Source organism: Sus scrofa, chromosome 4, assembly GCF_054392235.1.
Source record: "Sus scrofa isolate SSC_HxYL_T2T_F1_AM1 chromosome 4, Sscrofa_HxYL_maternal_Yorkshire_Landrace_v2.0, whole genome shotgun sequence".
Lineage (NCBI taxonomy): Eukaryota > Metazoa > Chordata > Mammalia > Artiodactyla > Suidae > Sus > Sus scrofa.
In genome coordinates, this window is record NC_139386.1 from 18,592,018 (window position 1) to 18,612,647 (window position 20,630).

Here is a 20,630-nt window from a genome sequence, read left to right on the forward strand (position 1 = left end):
AAGAATCTGCACTCTGTCAAACGGCAGTGTGGGCTTTGCCCACACATCCATTGTCCCCTCTGCTCCCACACTCCTAGTGTGCAGTGCACTTTAACTGCCAGCCTCCTGCCCTCCCTCCTGCTGGTCCAGCAGCTCTTCAGAAGTGGCGAGTGGGAAATTAGCTGAATGAGGAGATTCGTGGACTTTGGAATCAGACAAACCAGGAGTCAAATGCTGAGACCTACGTGCAATGTGATTTGGGGCCAAATAGCAATCTCTCTGTATCCAAATCTCCTCATCAACATGAAAGGGGCAATAATATCTTTTGTTTCATATTGTTACTGATAAGACCAATTGTAAAAGTTTAGCCTATGCCTGAGATATAAACGAGTGATATAAGTGGTTGATAAATGCTAGCAATTGTTGATATTGGAGAAAATAATTGAAATTAATGTATGAACTGAGAAGTAATTGGACCTACTTGATCTTACATATAATATTGCATTTATCAAGGATCTCTAATATCTTAAAGTCACTGAGATTAAGGGTGAAGCTAATTAAGAGTTACTGGTTTGTTGTAGGGAAAAGGAAGTGTGAGATGGACATAGGGCACCTGGAACCCCTTACCTCACACTGCAGAGCTAGTTCTGAATGCAACTTGTAACAACATCACAGGCTGAAAGCTTAATTGATGGTTTCCTCCTTGGAGTGGGAATGTTCAGTTCAATTTTTTAAAAATTTTTACAGGCTCCTATTAGGGCAACATTGTACTAGGGCCTGATGGTAGGGGAACTTAAAAAAAAAAGCAAAATGTGAGAGATAAAAACCACATCTTGTCAGTGCTAATTGTTCAGCTCATGGACTCATTGTTTTATTTTCTCAGTAAGCTCGGGCTGATTTAAACTGTCATGACCACACATGGAGAAGTGCTTAAAAATCTTTGCATAATAGGTATTCTGTACACAGTGTGATATATGTTGAACTAATTAAAGCATAGATGGGATAGAAGAATATGTAACAGATGACCAGACAATTCAAAGAATGTATCTAAACATTAAAGTTCTGGAGTTTCCACTGTGGCTTAGCAGTACAAACCCAACTAGGATCCACGAGGATGAGGCTTTGATCCTTGGCTTCACTCAATGGGTTAAGGATCCAGCATTGCTGTGGCTGTGGTGCAGGCCGGCAGCTACAGCTCTGGTTAGACCCCTAGCCTGGGAACTTTATGTTTCAGGTGTGGCCCTAAAGAGACCAAACAAATAAATAAATAAATAAAAAGTAGAGTTCTAAGACTGCTAAATAATAAAATTATTAACTTAAAAGGAAAAATGTACCAAGACATTGGCTGCTCATGATGTGACCATATCCATCAGATGATAAGTCTTGTTTCTCCCTGGAGAAGGAAAGTATATGGATGAGCTAAACTCACGGATGACCTGAAGTCTTCATTATACTCACCTTCATTTCCTTCCTACCTAGAGTTGACCAGCTGGAGTTTGGCCTCCTTCCCTGGTATGATGGAAAGAGTATGGACCTGGGTTCAAATTCTGGTGGTGCTGGGCAGCAACTTTACCACCTAGAACCATGGATTCCTTGTTTGTAAAATGGAGCTCATAATACACCATCAGAGTCACAGTGGAGGCTAAATGAGAGAATGTATCAATGCGATCACACAGTGGGCATCTACTTTCCTCCGTACGACTGTTGGCAGCTAGCTGGCTGTGAAAGGTCTTGAGGCCATGTGGACTATGGAGGATGATCATGTGTCTGGAAATTCACCTGGATAATAATACCATTAACTACTCAAAACTGGGCTTCAATCTGTTTAGCTGCTCATTCTATGTTAAGTCGGTCTTTGCTTACACTCAGTATCCCCTCAATAATATGAACTTTCTAAAAGGCGGAACCTCGCCTAACTCTTTTACCACCATATTCAGATGAAAGAAGTTTAGAAGATAGAAGTGAGACAAGTGTTCTGCTATTCTTGACTGTTAATCTAGCCAGTTGCTTTTTCCTTCCTTCCTTCCTTCCTTCCTTCCTTCCTCCCTCCCTCCCTTCCTCCCTCCCTCCCTCCCTCCTCCTCTCTCTTTCTCTAGCTATCATTCTTTATTTTTTGCCACTTGCATTGTGACATATGTAGGGAGATAGTAATTACAGCAATTAAGTAAAATCAGGATGTAATATTGCTTAGCAACTCAATTACCTAATTTGTAATTTTACCAATTTGGCTGAATCTGTGTGCTGCAACTGTTTTTGTTTTAATTAAGGCTATTAATAATAATGTGTTCTATGGAACATTTTACGTGACTTTCTCTAACACCGTCCCAGAATTAAATTAGTATATAATCATCCCTTGTGAGATGGGAGCTTTTTGTTCTTGTTCTTCACAAGCCAGTTAGGCAAAGTGGGCAGAAAGGAAGATCAAGAAACAGTATGCAGCCTCACCATGTACTGCAGTTACTGGGAGAGAAACATGTAGCCTGGCCTCCCTCAGAAATGAGTTGTTTTTACTGCCACGTTCCCCCACATCTAGGGCAAAGGACTTGACTTGGAAGTGGGTTTATCACACAGCCCCTCTAAGCCTCATGGTAGCCACCACTTTCGGCATTTGAAATTCTAGTTGCATATGAACCCGACTAGTATCCATGAGGATGGGGGTTTGATCCCTGGCCTCACTTGGCGGCTTGAGGATCCGGTGTTGCCATGAGCTGTGGTGTAGGTCGCAGGTACAGATCAGATTTGGTGTGGCTGTGGCTATGGCTGTGGCTGGCAGCTGAAGCTATAATTCGACTGCTAGCCTGGGAACTTGCTTATGCTGCACTTGCAGCCAAAAAAGACAAAAAAAAAAGGAATAATTTAAAACAGTTCACCATTGCAATGGGTTAGGGACCCATTCATATACAAGTTTTTACTTGTACACTGGCTCTGTGCTGGCCATGAATGTAAAATCTTTATAACTCTCACTTTTTTGATAAGATGGTTACCTTCTACTCCTAGACCAAAAAAAAAAAAAAAAAAATCACTCCAACTCCCTAAGCAGCCTACTACCTAAGCCACTACCAAAAATACCAGTTGCTAAAGATGAATCTGAAAGAAGAAATAAGAAGTGGATGTTGGGCTAAAATCACAGAACATGATCCCAGTTCACAGAAGATGATTTCATGATCATCTGATCCCAGTTAGCTTCCCAGTTACCTTCTAAGATCACTTTTCTTCAGGACTGAATTAATGTGGAAATTTGCATTTAGTGGCTATAAACCCCAATTCTTTGGATTTAGCCATTCCTATTGTTTGGTGTGGTTGAGGGACTGAGGGTGGGTGAGAAATCATAATATCTCATGGCAGTAATTAATCACAAACTTCTTAGAGAAGAGTTCTCTTTGTATTCTAGCTATTCATTTAGTCTTTCATTTAACAAATATTGACTGAGTGCCTGCCCTGTGCCTATAATCATTCTGGTGCTCAGCTTACAGCAGGGGATCCTCAAATTTAAAAGGCCTGCCCTTGTGGCTCAGTAGAAATAAACCTGACTAGTATCCATGAGGACCCAGGTTCAATCCCTGGCCCTGCTCAGTGGGTTAAGGATCCAGTATTGCTGTGAGCTGTGGTGTAGGTCGCAGACATGGCTCGGATCCCACCTTGCTGAGACAGCTGTAGCTGATTCGACCCCTAGCCTGGGAACTTCCATATATATGCCGCAGCTGCAGCCCTAAAATGCAAAAAACAAACAAACAAAAAGCCCTGCCCAGATCAAATTGATTATGATAATGACTGTGACTATGTATTCTGTGCCAGGTGCTGTTCCAGACAGTACTCTTAGAACTCATTTCATCCTGACCTACTTCATCCTTGCATTTGAGGAACCCGAGGCATGGAGAGTTTTAGAAGCTTGTCAAGGTCACACAATTGGCAGATAGCCAGACTGGTGCCTCTGGTGCTCTGCTCTGTCCCCTCGTCTCTGTGGCTTCATTCTCTTGCCCACTCCCTCGTATAGTCCCATTCATCTGTTCACTTTTCTGCACTCCTGGGTAATAGGGAGTATAAAATCTTGCTGGAGTGTGTGGCTTTGCTTCCAATCATGAGAATGGGTATCTGAATTTTGCAACCAGGAAACAAAACATGTCCTCGGGCTTCTCAAGCAGTTTCAGATAAAAGTTAGAAATGAGGTGTGAACTGCAGCTTGAAAGCCTGTCCCAGAGGGCCAGGATTTACTTATTTTTTTTTTTTCCTAGCTGGATAAGAAAGTGGTCTTCTCTAGGGAGAGAGCATTTTCTTGGTAGCTGTAGTTTAGTCCTCACCGCAGAGGAGAGACAGATGGTCATATTTTTAAGGCTACACAAATAGCTAAAAATGTACAGTAATTGAAAGATAAATAATAGCTATTTCAGAGTCCCCCCCGAGACTGCAGATCAGGAGAGAACTTTGGGAAGAATCTTGGGAGGAATGTAAAAAGGCTGTTCCTGACAGAATGGGGAAAAACTCAGGCAGACATTCTATCCTTAGCCCTACCTTTTCAAACGTCCAAATGTCCACATAATGACTTTTAAAATCTTAATGTCCAGCTGACATTTACTTGGTACTTAGTGTCCAGAATCTGGCTACAGTAATATGTTCCCAAATACAGTCTGCAAATGAAGAGCCCATTAGGAGCTTTTCGCTGATCCCAACTTTGAAAGGATTTCAAAATAGGTCAGTGGTGTGTGTGTGTGTGTGTGTGTGTTCTTTTTGGCAAAACTGAGCTCGTTTTAGAAGCGTTTTGAAAACTTGCATTCAGGCAAGTACTCAGCCAACATGTATTGAACAGCTACCATGTGTCAGATAGGACACTAGACATCATGGAATCCATGAGATGGGACAAGGCTCCTACCCTGAAGGACATGGGGTGGTGGTCTTAAAGCCATAGGTTAAATGGACTGATAATGATGTGTGGGAGTCCAGAGAAGGGCCATTTACCTCGAGGAGATCCATACTATGCTTGGTCTTGAACTCCAGCAGATTGTTGTACTGTCAACAGCAAGTTTGTTTTCCCCAACCTCTTCCTACTCAGGAGCTGTCAACTTTGACACATGAACAACAAACCTTACATACAGAGCTGGTGCCCAAGAACTCCTGCTGGGAGTTCCCACTGTGGCTCAGCAGTAATGAACCTGACTAGTATCTATGAGGTTTCGGGTTCGATCCCTGGTCTTGCTCAGTGGGTTAAGGATCCAGCGTTGCCATGAGCTGTGGTGCAGGTCACAGACACAGCTTGGATCCTGCATTGCTGTAGCTATAGTGTTGGCCTGCACCTGCAGCTCCAATTAGACACCCAGCCTGGGAACTACCATATGCTGCAGGTGCAGCCCTAAAAAGCAAAAAAAAAAAAAAAAAAAAAGAACGCCTGCTGGCTGCTTAGGCAATCAGCCTTGCCTCAAGTGCTCCTAGCTCACCTTAGATCCCAAGAAGCAAATCATCTGCTCCAAGTGCAGATCTCCACAAATGGGCCAAGGTCCAGGGATGGCTTTGACCCAACCATAGACTCCCAAGGCCAGACCTGTCTCTCCCATCCCTGGGAGTCACTGGCCAGCCTGTGCTTGCACACTTGCACGGGTGCTGCAGACATGTATGCTCGCCCCCCTCCTCCTTCCCATTCCTCACACGCAGTTTCTCTTCTCCAAACTGTTCTTCATGAAGTCATTTTGGGGACCTTGCTGTTTTGATCATTGTCATCTGTCATCATGATGTTTGTATGGAACTCTATTTCAGTATCATTTGTTTTCTTTGTAACTGTACTTTAAGAATTTACACACATTATTCAGAGTAGGTGTCCATACACATCATCACAACTGCCAAAGGGAGTCACGGTACGAAAAGATTAAGACGTTCTCTCTTAAAGCTTGGTGCCTGAGACTGGATGCTGTTTCAGGACTGGTTTGATCAGGACAGGAAAATACAGGACCATTACCTGCTTTCATTCCATTAATGCAGTTTCAGCTCACACTGGTGGTGTTAGTAGCTCCTGATTGAGACAACCATCAGCTAAATTTCCTTTGGTACTTCTACACCATGTCCCCCCATTCTGGTTCCACTGTTGTTTGTTTTTGTCTCCAACTACAGTACTTAACAGTCTTACATCCTGATTCTCTGATTCTTCTTCTCACCAGTTTTGGATCATCTGCCGACTGGATGTCATGTCCTTCATACAACTCACTGATAAAAATGCTTAGCAGGACAGGTCTAAAGCCATAGCACTGCCTCATTCCCTAATTAAATTGACTCAGAATGGCTCTGGACAGTTAAAGTACTCATCTAACTGATAGGCTTTGCACCCAACCCATGTCCAGAGATATTTCCTTTCATAGACTCTCAATGAGATTCATGGAACTTCTCTTTTATTGGTTTTGTTTTGTTTTGTTTTCCCGCACCCATGGCATGCAGAAGTTCCTGGGCCAGGGATCTAACCCTCAGTGCCACAGCAGTGACTGTACCAGATCCTTAACCCGCTGAGCCACTAGGGAACTTCTTATCTTTTTACTGGGGTGTAACTGACAAATAAAAGTATATATGTAGGAGTTCCTAGTATCCATGAGGACAAGGGTTCCATCCCTGGCCTCGCTCAGTGGGTTAAGGATCCGGCATTGCCGTGAACTATGGTATAGCTCACAGATGTGGCTTGGATCTGGTGTTTCTGTGGCTGTAGTATAGGCCAGCAGCTGTAGCTTCGATTCGACCCCTAGCCTGGGAACTTCCATATGCCGCAGGTGCCATCCTAAGAAGCCAATAATAATAATAATAATAATGATAATAATAATGATAATAAATAAAAAGTACATATGTATGATTTCATGTCCAGATACATTTTGAAATAATTACCACAATCAAGTTAAAACATTAATCACCTCGTAATTAAACTTTTTTGCAAATTTTAATTTTTAGCCAATTTAAAGTCTATAATACAGCATTATTACCTATATCACCATTCTGTTCATTAGATCCTCAAAACTTGTTCATCTTAGACTAAAAATCTGTATCCTTTGACCAACGTCTCCCCATTTCCCTCAGCCTTGGCAACTGTCATTTTACACTCTGCTTTCATTAATTTGACTTTTTAAAAAGATTTTACATATAAATGATATCATACAGTATCTTTCTCTGTCTGGCTTATTTCATTAAACATAATGCTTCCAGTTTCATCCATGTTGTTGCAAATGGCAGGATTTCCTTTTTTTTTTTTTTTTTTTTTTTTTTTACCTGAAGTATAGTTGATTTACAATGTTGTGCCAATTTCTGCTGTACATTCTTTTTCTCATATCATCCCTCATTGTGTTCTATCCTGAAAGACTGGACACAAGTCCTTGTGCTATACAGCAGAGCGCACTGCCCGTTCATTCTAAATGTAATAGTTTGCATCTACTAACCCCAAACTCCCACTCCCTTCCCCATCCCCCAGGATTTTTCTTGTTTAAGGCTAATAATATTCTACTGTGTATATCCGCAGTACGTGTTCTTTATCCATTCATCCGTTGATGGACACTTAGGTTGTTGTCTTGGCTGTTGTGAATCATGCTGCAGTGAACACGGGAGTGCAGATAGCTCTTTCAGATACTGATTTCGCTTCCTTCGGATATATCCTCAGAAGTGGGGCTGCTGGAGCATATGGTTGTGCTGAGGAACCTCCGTACTGTGTTCTACTGCGGCTGCACCAACTGCCCTCCGTGTCCAAGGGTTCCCTTTCCTTCACTTTCTTGCCAACATTTATTATCTCTTGGGAACGTCTCTGTCTTCAAAGAATTGTACAACCAAAAGCCCTTTCAGTTAACTTTTTTCTTCAAGTCAGCATTGCAAACCATTCCTCCCAGAATTTCACCTTTGTAAGAAGAAAGCTCCTCAGAGTTATACGAGCTCGTTGCTAGAAATTCCTTCCATGGGCTACGCTAAGTACTATTTCACTGATAATTTTGGTCTACAATATTTAAGCTTGCAAGAGAAAATAAGCTTTGGGATTTCCTTTGTACGGTTTTTAATCTAGAGGTAACAAGCCCTTTGCTTAAGAAAAGGATTCTCCTGTTCACGTGAAGTGACCCCTGCACATTCTCTAGCGAATGGTAACATGTTTCTTTCTGGACGAAAAGATAAGGCTGAAAATGCAAATATCCCGGGGAGAAGTAACATTTACTAAATTCTATGCATGCTCTTCTGCAAATTATTGATATGAGAGTCTCTCCCAAAAGGAGGTTGGGATATGGAGGAGAAGGAGAGAATGTGAGAAACCTGTGTTTAAAGAAGTAGGAGACCCAGAGACTTTGATTTCCTCGTGTTTTAAGTCTGGTCTTTTGGAAACTCTTTACCATTTTGTGTTGAATGTATATTTTAAAGTCAGAATGAAAAATCACTCTCAGAAATCCTTTAAATTTCCCATAAAGTGCAGTTCTCTTCCATTTCTCTAAGAGTCCAGCATTACTGTTATTTTTCAAGCTTTAACACAGGTACACAGAGTTCTGCTTCTTCAGCTGAGTCCCATGGCTATTTGCTTGCATTTGGAGGCTCTGTGCTTGAGAAGTGTATTTGTGCAGCCAGATGCTCCAAAGTACAAGAAACACAAGAAGAACAAGTCTAACCCAGGAAACAATAGATTTTCTTTCTTGTCTCACGCATATATATGCCCAGGAATGGAATGGGGGGTTGGGGTAGGATGGGGGAATTTTACACACTATTTAAATTGTTCTCTCAGTCGTTTACTTAAAGTATCTTTCTTTCTTGCTCAGTGAGTATGGTTGAATTTGTCTGAAGTCCTAATATTCAACTCCTCTGCATAGTTAACTAGATGCACAGCTCTTGGCCACTGTATTAGTCTCACTGTATCCCTGGAGAGGAACTGGGTGAGGAGATGGCAGCAAACCATGGTGAACATTAAGGTACAGTGGACCTTTTGGTTCTAGATCAGAAAAATGAAAGCCAATTGACAAGCTGAGGCTTTCATCCCGTAACGTTTCAGGTGAATATCTAGTTTCCATTTTGGTGATTTTTCTCTTTCTCAACAGGCTGGTCCATTCAGGTCCAGGGAAAGGATCGCCCCAGGCTGGTATGGATCTGTCCTTTGCAACTCGAACTGGTACCAGGCAGGGGATTGAAACACATCTCTTCAGGGCTGAGACCAGCAGGGACCTCTCACACTGGACAAGGAGCATAGTACAGGGGTGCCACAACTCGGCCGAACTCACTACTGAAATCACCACAGGTAAGCGCTGCTGGCCTTGGGCTTGCGAGAAGAATGTACCCTCCACTCCACCCTGGCCTCAAAGCAGTTTCCATTACTGGCCTTTTGGGGCAGTTAAAATCCCAGAGGTAGGAGTTCCCGTGGTGGCTCATTGGTAACAAACCCTCCTAGTACCCATGAGGATGCAGGTTCAATCCCTGGCCTTGCTCAGTGGGTTAAGGGTCCCGAGTTGCTGTGAGCTGTGGTGTAGACCAGCAGCTGTAGCTCTGATTCAACCCCTAATCTGGGAACTTCCGTATGCTGCGGGTTCAGCCCTAAAAAGACCAAAAAAAACCCAAACAAACAAACAAAAAAACCAAACCAAAAAAACAAACAAAAAAAAAACCTCAGGTAAATTTAAATTCTTCTAAATTAAGACACCGAATGCCCTACTAAATTGGAAATGAAGTGTTTGATTGGGAAAGCCTTATCCCATCTTCATTCAAGAAGAGTGGGCAACTTGGATAGTCAGATGTCATTCCTACCGAGTTGGACAGTGCAAATCTAGAACATCTCCATCACGATAGAAAGCCCCGTGATACAGCTCTGCTCTAGATGAACAGGATTTCCCACAAGACATCTTAGATACAGTGTTTCGAAACTTTAGTTGCACTGAAAATGACAACAACTCAATGTTTTTTGGTTCTACCCCGAGAAGCCTAGGTTTGCTGATGCTCATGCCGGGAGAGTCTGATGCAGCAGTGCCCGGGTGGGGCCTGAGAATTTGTGTTCAGTAAGGTACCAGGTGGTGCTGATGTTGCTGGTCCATGGACTGCTCTGGGAGTAGCACTGCCCTAGGCTGCAGCTTCCTCCGATACCAGGAGCGTTATAAAAGATGGGATGCACATCAGTGTGTACGTAGTAGGGTTTCTTCACCTTTCCTTTACTCATACATACATGAAAAACCAGATGTTTTGTAGAATTTCTGCTGCAGCATCTTGAGATAAACAATATCTTTTTAAAATTATCCTTGGAGTTCTTGTTGTGGCTCAGCAGTAACGAACCTGACAGGGATCCGTGAGGATGAAATTTCGATCCTTGGCCTCGATCAGTGGGTTAAGGATCGGGCATTGCCATGAGCTGTGGTGTCGGTGGAAGATGCGGCTCGGATCTGGTGTTGCTGTGCCTGTGGTGTCGGTGGCAGCTGCAGCTCCAATTCGACCCTTGGCCTGGGAACTTCTATATGCGGCGAGTGAAGCCCTAAAAAGACAAATAAAATAAAATAATCCTGGAACTAATGAGTACTCCCCAATATTTTCCAACACTGTTAAAAACATCTTTTGGAGTGTCCCTGAAGCTCTTCTCTTTGATGCCTATTCTGTATGTCAAGAAAAACGAGTTTTGAACCTGAGAGTTAGAAAAGGCTCAAGTCACCTGAAAACTAAATTTAATGAAGTCCTGTGCAAAACAGCAGAGAAGTCCAGACTCCTTGCAACAACTTCAGGAGTGTTCTAGAAAAGAATGAAGATGACCAAAGGGGTTTGGCTTAGTTTACATTCCACAAATTTCATAAAATCCTTTTCTCAACAAGCTGAACTCTACTTATCAGGAAAACAATGAGGCTGTTGATAGAGCAGCCAGAGGAGAATAACAAAGAGTTTGTGTGGACTGAGCTAGCTGGGTGGTGGGAGTGAAGAAATTATGGAAATGACCAAAGGTGCAACCCAGTTTCAAACGGAAAGATGCCCGCAGAGAGTTGGGCAAACAAGCTTATGTTTTAATCAGCGCTTCAATTAACTTGATAATGTCTTCAATTTTTCCTGTGTAGATTAAGAATATCTTCAGATAACCAATTCCATTATATAAAGGCCACAACAAATACCATTTGAGGTCAACTAGAAGGAAAAGTCATCACAATCATTTAATTCAGACCGCCTGATGGCCTGGCTCTAAAGTTCAAACAGAGGAAGGGAGTAAAGAAAACATGTTTAGAGCCCATGTGCACACATACTCTGCAGATGTTACAAATGAAAAGTGTCAAAATCGAGGATTCATGGTGGGAAGCCATTAACTACATTAGTGCCGAGGCTATGTTACCTTTTGGTTGTCCTTGGACTGGGTGGAGGAGATTCAGGGCTCTTCTGAGAGGCTTATTTAAGAGTTGCCAATGGGGCTGTGCCCAGAAGGGCTCATAGACCTATTAGGGAATGCACCTCTGCAAAATATCAAACCTTAGTTTACAAGTTAAAAGATGACTGCAGAAGTCGCAGGAAGGGGTATCCAGTTACCCACTTCATTCTGTGAGCAGAGAGACACCCTATTTCTTCCCCCAGACGGAAGGGCTCTCCCACCCTAGTTATTACTGAGAGCCTCTCTGCCAAGGTCCTTCTTCACCTTCCTCCTTAGCCTGAGCACCAGAGTATGAGAAGGATGCAGGAGACAGAGTGGAGGAAAGAACTTGACTCTTGAAATCTAAACCACTGGGTTATGACATGTTCACCTCTCTGAGCTTTGTTTTTTGTTTTTTTCTTTATAGGCCACAGATGCAGCATACAGAAGTTGCCAGGCTAGGGTCAAATCAGAGCTACACCTGCTGGTCTACACCACAGCCACAGCAACTTGGGGTCAGAGCCATGTCTGTGACCTAAACCACAGCTCACAGCAACACGGGATCCTTAACCCACTGAGCGAAGCCAGGGACCGAACCCCCATCTTCATGAATACTAGTCTGGTTTGTTAACTGCTGGGCCACGATAGGAACTCCTTTTTTTTTTTTTTTTTTAACCTATTATATTAATCTAAGGTCCTGCTTCCAAAGAGTCGTAAAGTGAAATTCAGTGTGGTGTATAAAGCTGAGCTGAGCTTTAAAGAGTAGTCAACTACCTTCACTCCTCTGGAGCCCCATAGCCAGCAAGGAAAATGTCCTCGTTTCCCTGAAGAGTTTCCAGCGGCATATGAAGACCAGAGGCAGTTTACTAGCCAGGGGTTGTTAAATGCGGTGTTTTCTGAGGCAAAAAAATCCAACCTGATGCTTAATCACCTTTTCCAGAACTCTTTTGATTAAAGGGTTTTTTTTTGTTTGTTTTTTTTATGGCCACACCCGCGGCATATGGAAGTTCCCAGGTTAGGGGTCCAGTTGGAGCTGCAGCTGCTGGTCTATGCCACAGCCACAGCAACGCCAGATCCAAGCTGCATCTGCGACCTATACCACAGCTCACGGCAATGCTGGATCCCCGACCCACTGAGAGAAGAACCCGCATCCTCATGGATACTAGTCAGATTTGTTTCCACTGAGCCACAACAGGAACTCCTGATTATTAATTTTTAACTTGAGAAAGAAGTTTGTGACTGGGCCCTGAGAGTGAGGAGACTTGAAGGTCAAGTGCCTGGGGAAATGACAGGCTTCCATTGTTCACATTTTGTCCCTTCTCTGTCTCTATCAGCTTGTACCTACAAAAACCAGGAGTGCCGTTTGACCATCCATTATGAGAATGGATTTTCTGTTACTACTGAACCACAGGAGGGTGCCTTTCCCAAGACAATCATACAGGCTCCTTATGAAAAGCTGAAAATGTCTTCAGATGATGGAATCAGGATGCTGTATTTAGATTTTGGAGGCAAAGATGGAGAGCTTGTAAGTGTACTTTTCCTTAGTTTGATTTCATGTATTTCATCATGCACCACACGTTGCTTGCAAACATAATGCTTATATTTATTTAGCATTTGACTGTTAACAAAGTACTCAGACAGGTTCATGTCATATTCAATCCTTGAAAAACAGTGATCAGATCTAATTTTTTCAGATCTGTACCTTGGTCTCATTTTTCATCAGAATACTACAGAAATATGTGAATCAAAGATAAGGATCCTTTACAAAGCCTTAAGTTCTTCTCAAAGAGAGTCCCACCAGCCTCAAATGGTACCTTTAACTGTTTAAAGGTCTCAAGCATCTACTTTAACCTGGGCATTGTGCTAGGTGTCAGACATGCAGGGGTATAAAGTGCAGGGTCTCAAAGCCCTGGGCAGCTGGGAGTTCTCAGAGGATCAGAGACCTTGAAGAGGGCGGGGTGGAGGTGGAGTGGGGTTGGGGCTGGACCAGGAGCAGAGCAAAAGGGGCAGTGAGGAAACCAAGCAAAACTGGTCCCTCCTAGGGGAGTGGAGAGAGGGCCAGACAGGGGCCCAGGAGTTTTGAGAGCATGTCAAAATGTGTCCAACAAAATCAGCCAGTTGCTCAGTTAAGGTAACATTTATACTTCTCATAGCAATGCAAATTGCCCATGTATTTATAATCATGATTTCCTGTGATCGTGACTGCCAACGCTAATGAAGGAGTTCCCTTGTGGAACAGCAGGTTGGGGATCCAGTGCTGTCACTGTGGCCTGGGTAACTGCTCTGGCAAGGGTTCGATCCCTGGTCGGGGAACTTCGGTGTGCCATGGGCACAGCCGAGAAAACAAAACTATGTTATTTCAGTTCCACTGAAAAGTGAAGCTGCACATTCTATTTCCTGGCAAGTGTCATTCTCAGGAAGACACAGCATCTCATATAAGCCGTGGAATGTTGAACTTCAAAGAGGACTTGATTCGGAACAACTAGTCTCTGTTTAGGTCCTTCCTAGTCACTGGCTTAGTCAACAAATAATTATTGGCTCACATTTGCTAACAGAGATGGGGGCTATATGAAATACAGAGAGCAATCGCAATTTTAAAGATCTAGTCATTTCACCTCAGCTACTAGCCTTGCACAAGACCTCCTCCTCTCAGTCCCCGCTCTCTGAAGGAAGGGGTCAGGGCCACGCTGAAAAGAGCAAAGGGGCCTTTAATCTCAAAGTTTCAGCACCCCCGTTTAAGATCTTGCAACACCACTAGCCCCAGTGTGGTACCACATTTCTTCCTGCGGGTATCGCAGGCTGTCACGATGAAGTCGGTGCCCGGCAGCTGACAGGTGATTTGAACTCACCTTCTGAGAACAATTTCCAGCCAGTCGTTTTTCTTACCTTTAAAAGGGATCCACAGAATTTTATAGAATTTTGCCGTTGTTTATTTGTGTGTTTCAATCAGTTAATTCATCCGGAAGCATTAGTTTGGAAAGAAATAAGTGACTGAAAAGTCCATTTTGCTGAGAAGGCGTCTGGTTCAGTGGTGGCTCTATCCATCACCCAACTGTGTACTTTTTCCTAAAGGTGACCACGCCCCAGCAGCATGGAAAACAAGATGCAGTCTCCTGTCTTATCCTTGGCTTGAAAATTCAAGGCTATTTTTGCCTCTGAGGAAAAATCACTTAGTTCTAAAATTTTGAAAGACTTAGAACTTTTTGAAAGAACTTAGGACTTACTTTTTGCTGCCATTATATCAGGATGATAGGCTCAAGTTCAAACACAGCTCCCCCAGGGTCTAGCTAAGTTATGCCCAGGCGGAGGCACCAGGGAGGCAGGAGGGAGCAGAGTAGAAAATGCAATAAATTGATGGTCAAGAGACCCATAGTCTCTTTCTGAGTCTGGAACTAACTCACCAGTTGTCTTGGGCAAGTCCTTTTCTTTCTTTCGATATGAGCCTCCCTATCTGTAAAAATGCAGTGACCGAGGTAGATAATCTTTAAGGTTACTTCTAAAACTTGCGTTCTGAGTTAGTGAAATCGGATATGGTGGTGAAGCCCAGGCTCTGGCATCAAATAGACCTGAATTTGAGTCCACGATTTCTTTTTACTGTAAACTCTGTGATCTCATAAAGTTTTATAACTTCTCCAAATCTGAGTTTCGCATAGAAGACAGAGAGATAATAACGATTGAGGGATTTTGTGAGAATTAAATAAGATAGTGTAGAGACAATGTTTAGTTCGGTGTCTGGATCATGGTAAGTACAACTTTGTTGGATGTTATTTTATGCTCAAGTTGTTGTGCCCCAACAGTGTCATCATCAGAGCAGAATTGGGGACAGCAGATGAGAATTGGGAGCACACTCACTGCTCCTGAATTAGGTCAGGTGGTAAAAATTCAACTATTAGGCTCTGACCTTGTGCCAGCCCTGGAGGAACACACAAAGATAAGAGTTTAGAAGGGAGGTGTTCCCGTTGTGGCTCAGTGGTAACGAACCTGACTAGTATCCATGAGGTTTCGGGTTCAATCCCTGCCCTCGCTCAGTGGATTAAGGATCCAGCGTTGCTGTGAGCTGTGGTGTAGGCCAGCAGCTGTGGTTCCAATTCAACCTCTAGCCTGGGAACTTCCATATGCGGCAGCAAAAAAAAAAAAAAAAAAAAAGACTTTAGAAGGGGCCTTAACAGTTATGTGATGGACATGCTTACAGCAATTCAAATCCAAGAGTGTGGGACAGGGAGGACACAGCTGCTTTGAAGCATGGCTTGTGTTTTGGAGTTTGTAAGGAATTTTCATCTGTAGTATCTCATCTAATAGTCTAATCACTCCATGAGTTAGGCAGGACCGAGAAAAATTTTAAGTGACTTGTCCAAGATTGTATACACACCTAAAAGGTGTTAGAACCAGGGCTCAGACTTATGATGTGAAATTTAGTACTGCTTCCTCCTGTACCTAATCCAGCATAAACAATATCACAATCCTGATGCCCCAGATGGATGCTATAGACCGTCAAGAAGAGCAAAACCGATGTTGATGCTGTTGGCATGTATAAATTGCACAGAACTTAATTTGGGGAAAAAAAAGATATATAAGATGTAAGGAATACATTCTGAGTTATTATTTTTTAATCTCATTGGGGGCAAGTATTTAAAAACACAATTGCTCCAGTTGACACTTAAAAGCAGGAAGTGCATAGAATCGTTTGATATATAAATCACTATTTTGTACCAAGCATTAATTTAAAATCTCTCATGCTCTCTTCTTTAAATTTCAGCAACTGGACCTTCATTCCTGCCCCAAGCCAATCGTTTTCATCATCCATTCCTTCCTGTCAGCTAAGATTACAAGACTGGGTTTGGTGGCCTGAAAAGAGGGGCGAACTGCCTATGAGAAAAGGAGGCTGGGACGCCACCAAAAAGGGTCATATTGGACACCATTTGCAGTGATGCACCCGATGTAGCATGCCACAGTCAGCTTTAGCCCCCAAGAGTCCTGTTTAACGGTCCCAGACTCCTCTGTCAATTTCAGGAACTATAAGCAGTACCCTCAGAAAATACCACCAGGATGATCAGACTTTTAGTACAGTAAAAGGGTAAAGAGGTGAGGCTGGCCGAAAATACACAGCATAGCTTTTAAATAATGACAGTCAAGGACATGAACATTAGAACAGCATGTGCAGATCTTAATCAAACCAGTTTCTAGCTAACTGGTTCACCCAGGTAAGCAAGGGCTGAATAAATGAGAAATGGACCTTTTTCACCTCTCTCCCCCACTAGTAACCAGGATTCCTTGTTCTACTGTGATTTACTTCCCACTTCGAATTGAGTTGACTTTCGCTGGTAAGGAAAGTCTTCAAATGGAGACCCACTTTTATTTAAGAATGAAACAGCTGTTACTTTTTCCGTATGAATTATCTTTCAGTGATGTAGTATGATTCTGAAGTGTTCTCATTAGCATATGATGATTGAGAATTAAATAAAGCATCAGATACCCATCTGAGCTGTAAGCTTGTGGATTCTGAGCCAAAGCAGACTGCTTAAACTGCAAAGCTTTGCTGAAGAGTGGTGTGCTACATTCCTACCAAGGTCTGCTGTCTTAGAGCCACGACTTACAGCTTTATTTGTAGAAAGCAAATTATGGGTATTTTTAAAAAGTTGTCATATATATAATAATAATTCATTTGGGGTTAAGTAATTATCCTCATTTTGTGGTTTTCAGTGGAAGTACTGAGCAATTTATTGGCCCTTGTTACTACCTGTGCTTATTTGCATGAATTTTCAAGCAAGTAATAGTGCAGCCTTACGTGACTCTGGTTAATGCTGGGATTTACATATAGAGCCAGTGTTATAATCAAATCCATTGATAGTATCTTCAGCTCTTTTGGAATTCCAGGGAAATAATATAAGGACCTGATATTTTTCTACAAGAATATTTTCAAACATTCAAATGGCATATATTACTTTTGCTTTTCTTTCAACACAAATTCACTGAAAACACACCTATTATTTGATTTTAAAGTCACTTTCTTTAAACCTTGAAAATTAGCTGTAGAATTTCTGTCTGTAACCCTGGTAGTTTATATAGACAAATGTTCCAGGTTAGACTGATGTGTTTTTTCAGAACCATATTTTAGCAAATACCTATGCAAAGAGCTTTAAAAAATTAATCTGTTTTAAAAGAATGATTTTGTTCACTCAACTATCTGTGTTTATTGAGTTTTACTTTAGATCAGCATTGTATTTTTGATCAGTGTTTCCCCAAAGTAGGTATCATGTAATACAAGTTCCAAGGGGCATTGACTGAGTGGTGTTTTGTGTGGGAAATGAGGTGTTTGGTAATCAAAACATGTTTGTTAAATACTGAGTTAAAAAATATCAAACAGATTTCACGGTTGCAGTCCTCCTCAAAGACTTATCGCACTTTGCCGTTTTGTAAGGGGGTCCTGTGCGCCATTCCTTTAGCTTACCTACAGACCTCCTCTCTAAAGGAGCAATTTGTGAAGCTAGTGTTTAAAGAAACGCACACAAACACACAAAACAAACAAAAAAGCCACTTTGGAAAACACAACCTTAGGACATTGATTTTGTTTTGTTTCCTATTTAAAAATGCTGAAGTGAAGTCTCAGCCTGAGCATTGCAGGAAAGCTTTGATGCATATGTAAATTATACCGCCTTCTTTCATTATATATTTTCAGAAATCACTGGAATGTTGTTATACAAGAGAATTATACTTGTGTATTGTAAATAACATATTAAGAAACATATATTAATGCCAATAGTTTAATTCAACAATATGTAATCTAAGGTGCTCAGTACTATATGAAGTGTGAGTTAATTACTCATAATTAAGTTGCAAAGATCCAATTATATATTTATAGACAAATTAAAATGATCATAATTACAAATATTTCTTCATCACTTGAGTTTTGGACTGATTAATATCTGGGTGAGGGGGAAACAATCTACATTCTCTGCGTTGATAAGCATTTAATTTAAATATTTATATTTTAGAAAATATATTTGAATAAAATTTAATGCATTTTCTGAATGGACATGTGTGATTAGCAAGAAATAGAAAATTCTACTAAGAGATCTGTGTAAATCATTTTTCTTCCTCCAGGTTAAAGTGCATCATATCAGAGTGGCTATGATGAATCAATTTCAAATACCTTTTTCTCATTCTGAATTCAACAAGTTATGACTTTATGCTGTAGATTTTAATCTTGTCTTGATGTGTGTTATGAATGTTGTGAATAACATGAACTCATACATTTGGATCATGCCTGGGTGCAGTCAGCAAATCAAATGAGTCATTTTAGAGAATTTGTTCTTGTCCAGTTCCCTCTGTGCTCAGTCTGTTTCTTATTTGAATCAATGAATTATTAAATTCACAGTGTTTGTCTCTTTAGGGAAAAACCAGCACCAATGAATGATGTCTTAACCTACACTTTGTGGGAAGCTAACCACTTTTTTTTTTTTTTTAGGGCCGCACCTGTGGCATATGGAGGTTCCCAGGCTAGAGGTTGAATTGGAGCTCCAGCTGTTGGCTTACACCACAGCCACAGCAACGCCAGATCTGAGCCGCGTCTGCGACCTGCGCCATAGCTCACGGCAACGCCAAATCCTTAACCCACTGAGTGAGGCCAGGGATCAAACCCGCAACCTCATGGTTCCTAGTCAAATTTGTTTCCACTGCACCATGACAGGAACTCCTGCCCATTTGTTGGTAGATGTGATCAGGAGAGCGCTCGGTGTGGTGACGTATCTTTACACCATCCCAATGGAATTTTTAAAAAGGCCGATAGGAACGGCGCTATCACAGTTTTTTTGACTTGAACTGAATAGGAGAAACAAAACGGTCAACTTAGTCAAAAATACCCAGGCAGAGGCATTTAATTAATTCTATCAATTGTTGCTGAAACATGCATGTTTTTTTTTGTCCAAAAGCTTGTTGATCCTGCTTGGTTGAAGTCACAAAGAATGGTCTTAATGGACAGAAGGACTCTCCTAAAAGTAATGAGCAGGCCTTTCTGGCTCTTGTTTTACAAATATTAGTCTATTTTGAGGGGATTCGAGTGGACTGGGGTGAGGGAGAAATTTTTTAATGTACCTTGAGTTTTTATTAAAAAAAAAAAGTGCCTATGTTTCTAGTATTATAAATATCATGTAAAATTTACATATGACTTAAATAAATATTCATCTCCAAATGTGGGCTGGCTGATGGTCCCCTCACAGCTCCAGAGGGATACGGGAGTGTGAAGACACTTCCTGCTATTCTTTTCCTCCAGGATTGGCTTTCAGAGGAGCTAATGGGGAAAACAGGCATTTATGCACCCATTAGTAGGTATATACTTGGCAATATTTTGTGCATCCTTCATGCTGAATCTTGAGGTCAAATACCCCAGGATCTCCATATTGAAATGCATATAATTTTATTATCATTACTCTTCTTTTCCAAAACTTCTTTACAATTAGAGGATAAAAATTAAAACAAAGCCCAAGTGCATGTAGGTTATGTGACTGTATTAGGCACAACCTGTTTATCTCCTCACATCCCCTCAATGCGACTGTATGGTCTCCTAGAGACTTCAAGCTGCTTATTCTGCCTCAGGCACCACCTCAGCTGGCTCTCTCTGACCTGAGTGTTTCTGCCAGATGCTGCCTCCCCGGACCTCTCCCTGAGGCTGCTGCCACATGGCCAGGCTAAGGAGATACATACTTGAATTTCTGAGTTATCCTCTAAGTTCCAGATGAAAAGCCACCCTGTAGGGCATAAAAATTGGTCTCCTGAACAGTCACGAAATGTCCTCACCTGAGCAACCCTGAATTGTAAGGGATTTATTTAAACCTTTGTGGAGACTGGTCTAAAAGGGCCAAAGAGAAGACAGCAGAATAAGGACTGGAGCTCAACTTCTCTCATAAAAACAAAATTACAACCAAATGCTGAACAACCTTCAACCAAATGGACTGGAAACTTTCATTAAAGATAAACTGCTCCAGAAGACAAAGAAGAGGCCACATCAAGAGGTAGGAAGGGTGATTACGTGATATAAGCAACACCATACCTCCCGGGTGGGAAGCCCCACAGAGTGGAAAGTAACTGTATCATAGAGACTCACCTACAGGAGTGAGAGTTCTGAGCCCCACGTCAAGTCCCCATGCCTGGAGATCTGGCACTGGGAGAAAGAGCCCAGAGAGAATCTGGCATTGAAGGCCAGTGGGGCTTGTATGCAGGAGCTCCATGGGACTGGGGGAAATGGAGACCCCATTCTTCAAAGGCGCACACAGACTTTCATATGCACTGGATCCCAGGGAAAAGCAAAGTCTCCAGAGGAATCTGGATTGGACCAGATTTCAGTTTTTGGAGGATCTCCTGGGAAAACAGG

The 20,630-nt window shown here is 42.0% G+C and overlaps 2 protein-coding genes across 6 annotated transcripts in view; one reads left to right on the forward strand and one right to left on the reverse strand.

Annotated features, from left to right (window-relative positions):
• Window positions 1–18,149, forward strand: part of SNTB1 (syntrophin beta 1) — a 235,816-nt gene extending 217,667 nt beyond the window's left edge. The window contains exons 6-8 of the mRNA XM_021088981.2: window positions 9,000–9,196; window positions 12,598–12,788; window positions 16,020–18,149. Coding sequence (XP_020944640.2) covers window positions 9,000–9,196; window positions 12,598–12,788; window positions 16,020–16,112 — 481 coding nt within the window. The 3' untranslated portion in view covers window positions 16,113–18,149. The remainder of the gene's footprint in view (window positions 1–8,999; window positions 9,197–12,597; window positions 12,789–16,019) is intronic.
• Window positions 1–20,630, reverse strand: part of MTBP (MDM2 binding protein) — a 103,837-nt gene that overhangs the window by 1,043 nt on the left and 82,164 nt on the right. Inside the window, exon 23 of one of the 5 annotated variants that reach the window (XR_014843439.1) lies at window positions 829–1,221. The exons of 1 other annotated variant lie outside the window; for it this stretch is intronic. The gene's annotated coding sequence lies outside the window, so the exon portion shown is untranslated. Of the gene's footprint in view, window positions 1–828; window positions 1,222–7,180; window positions 8,894–18,090; window positions 19,551–20,630 lie in introns of those variants that run through there. 3 more of the 5 variants (XR_014843441.1, XR_014843437.1, XR_014843440.1) reach the window with 3 other exon arrangements.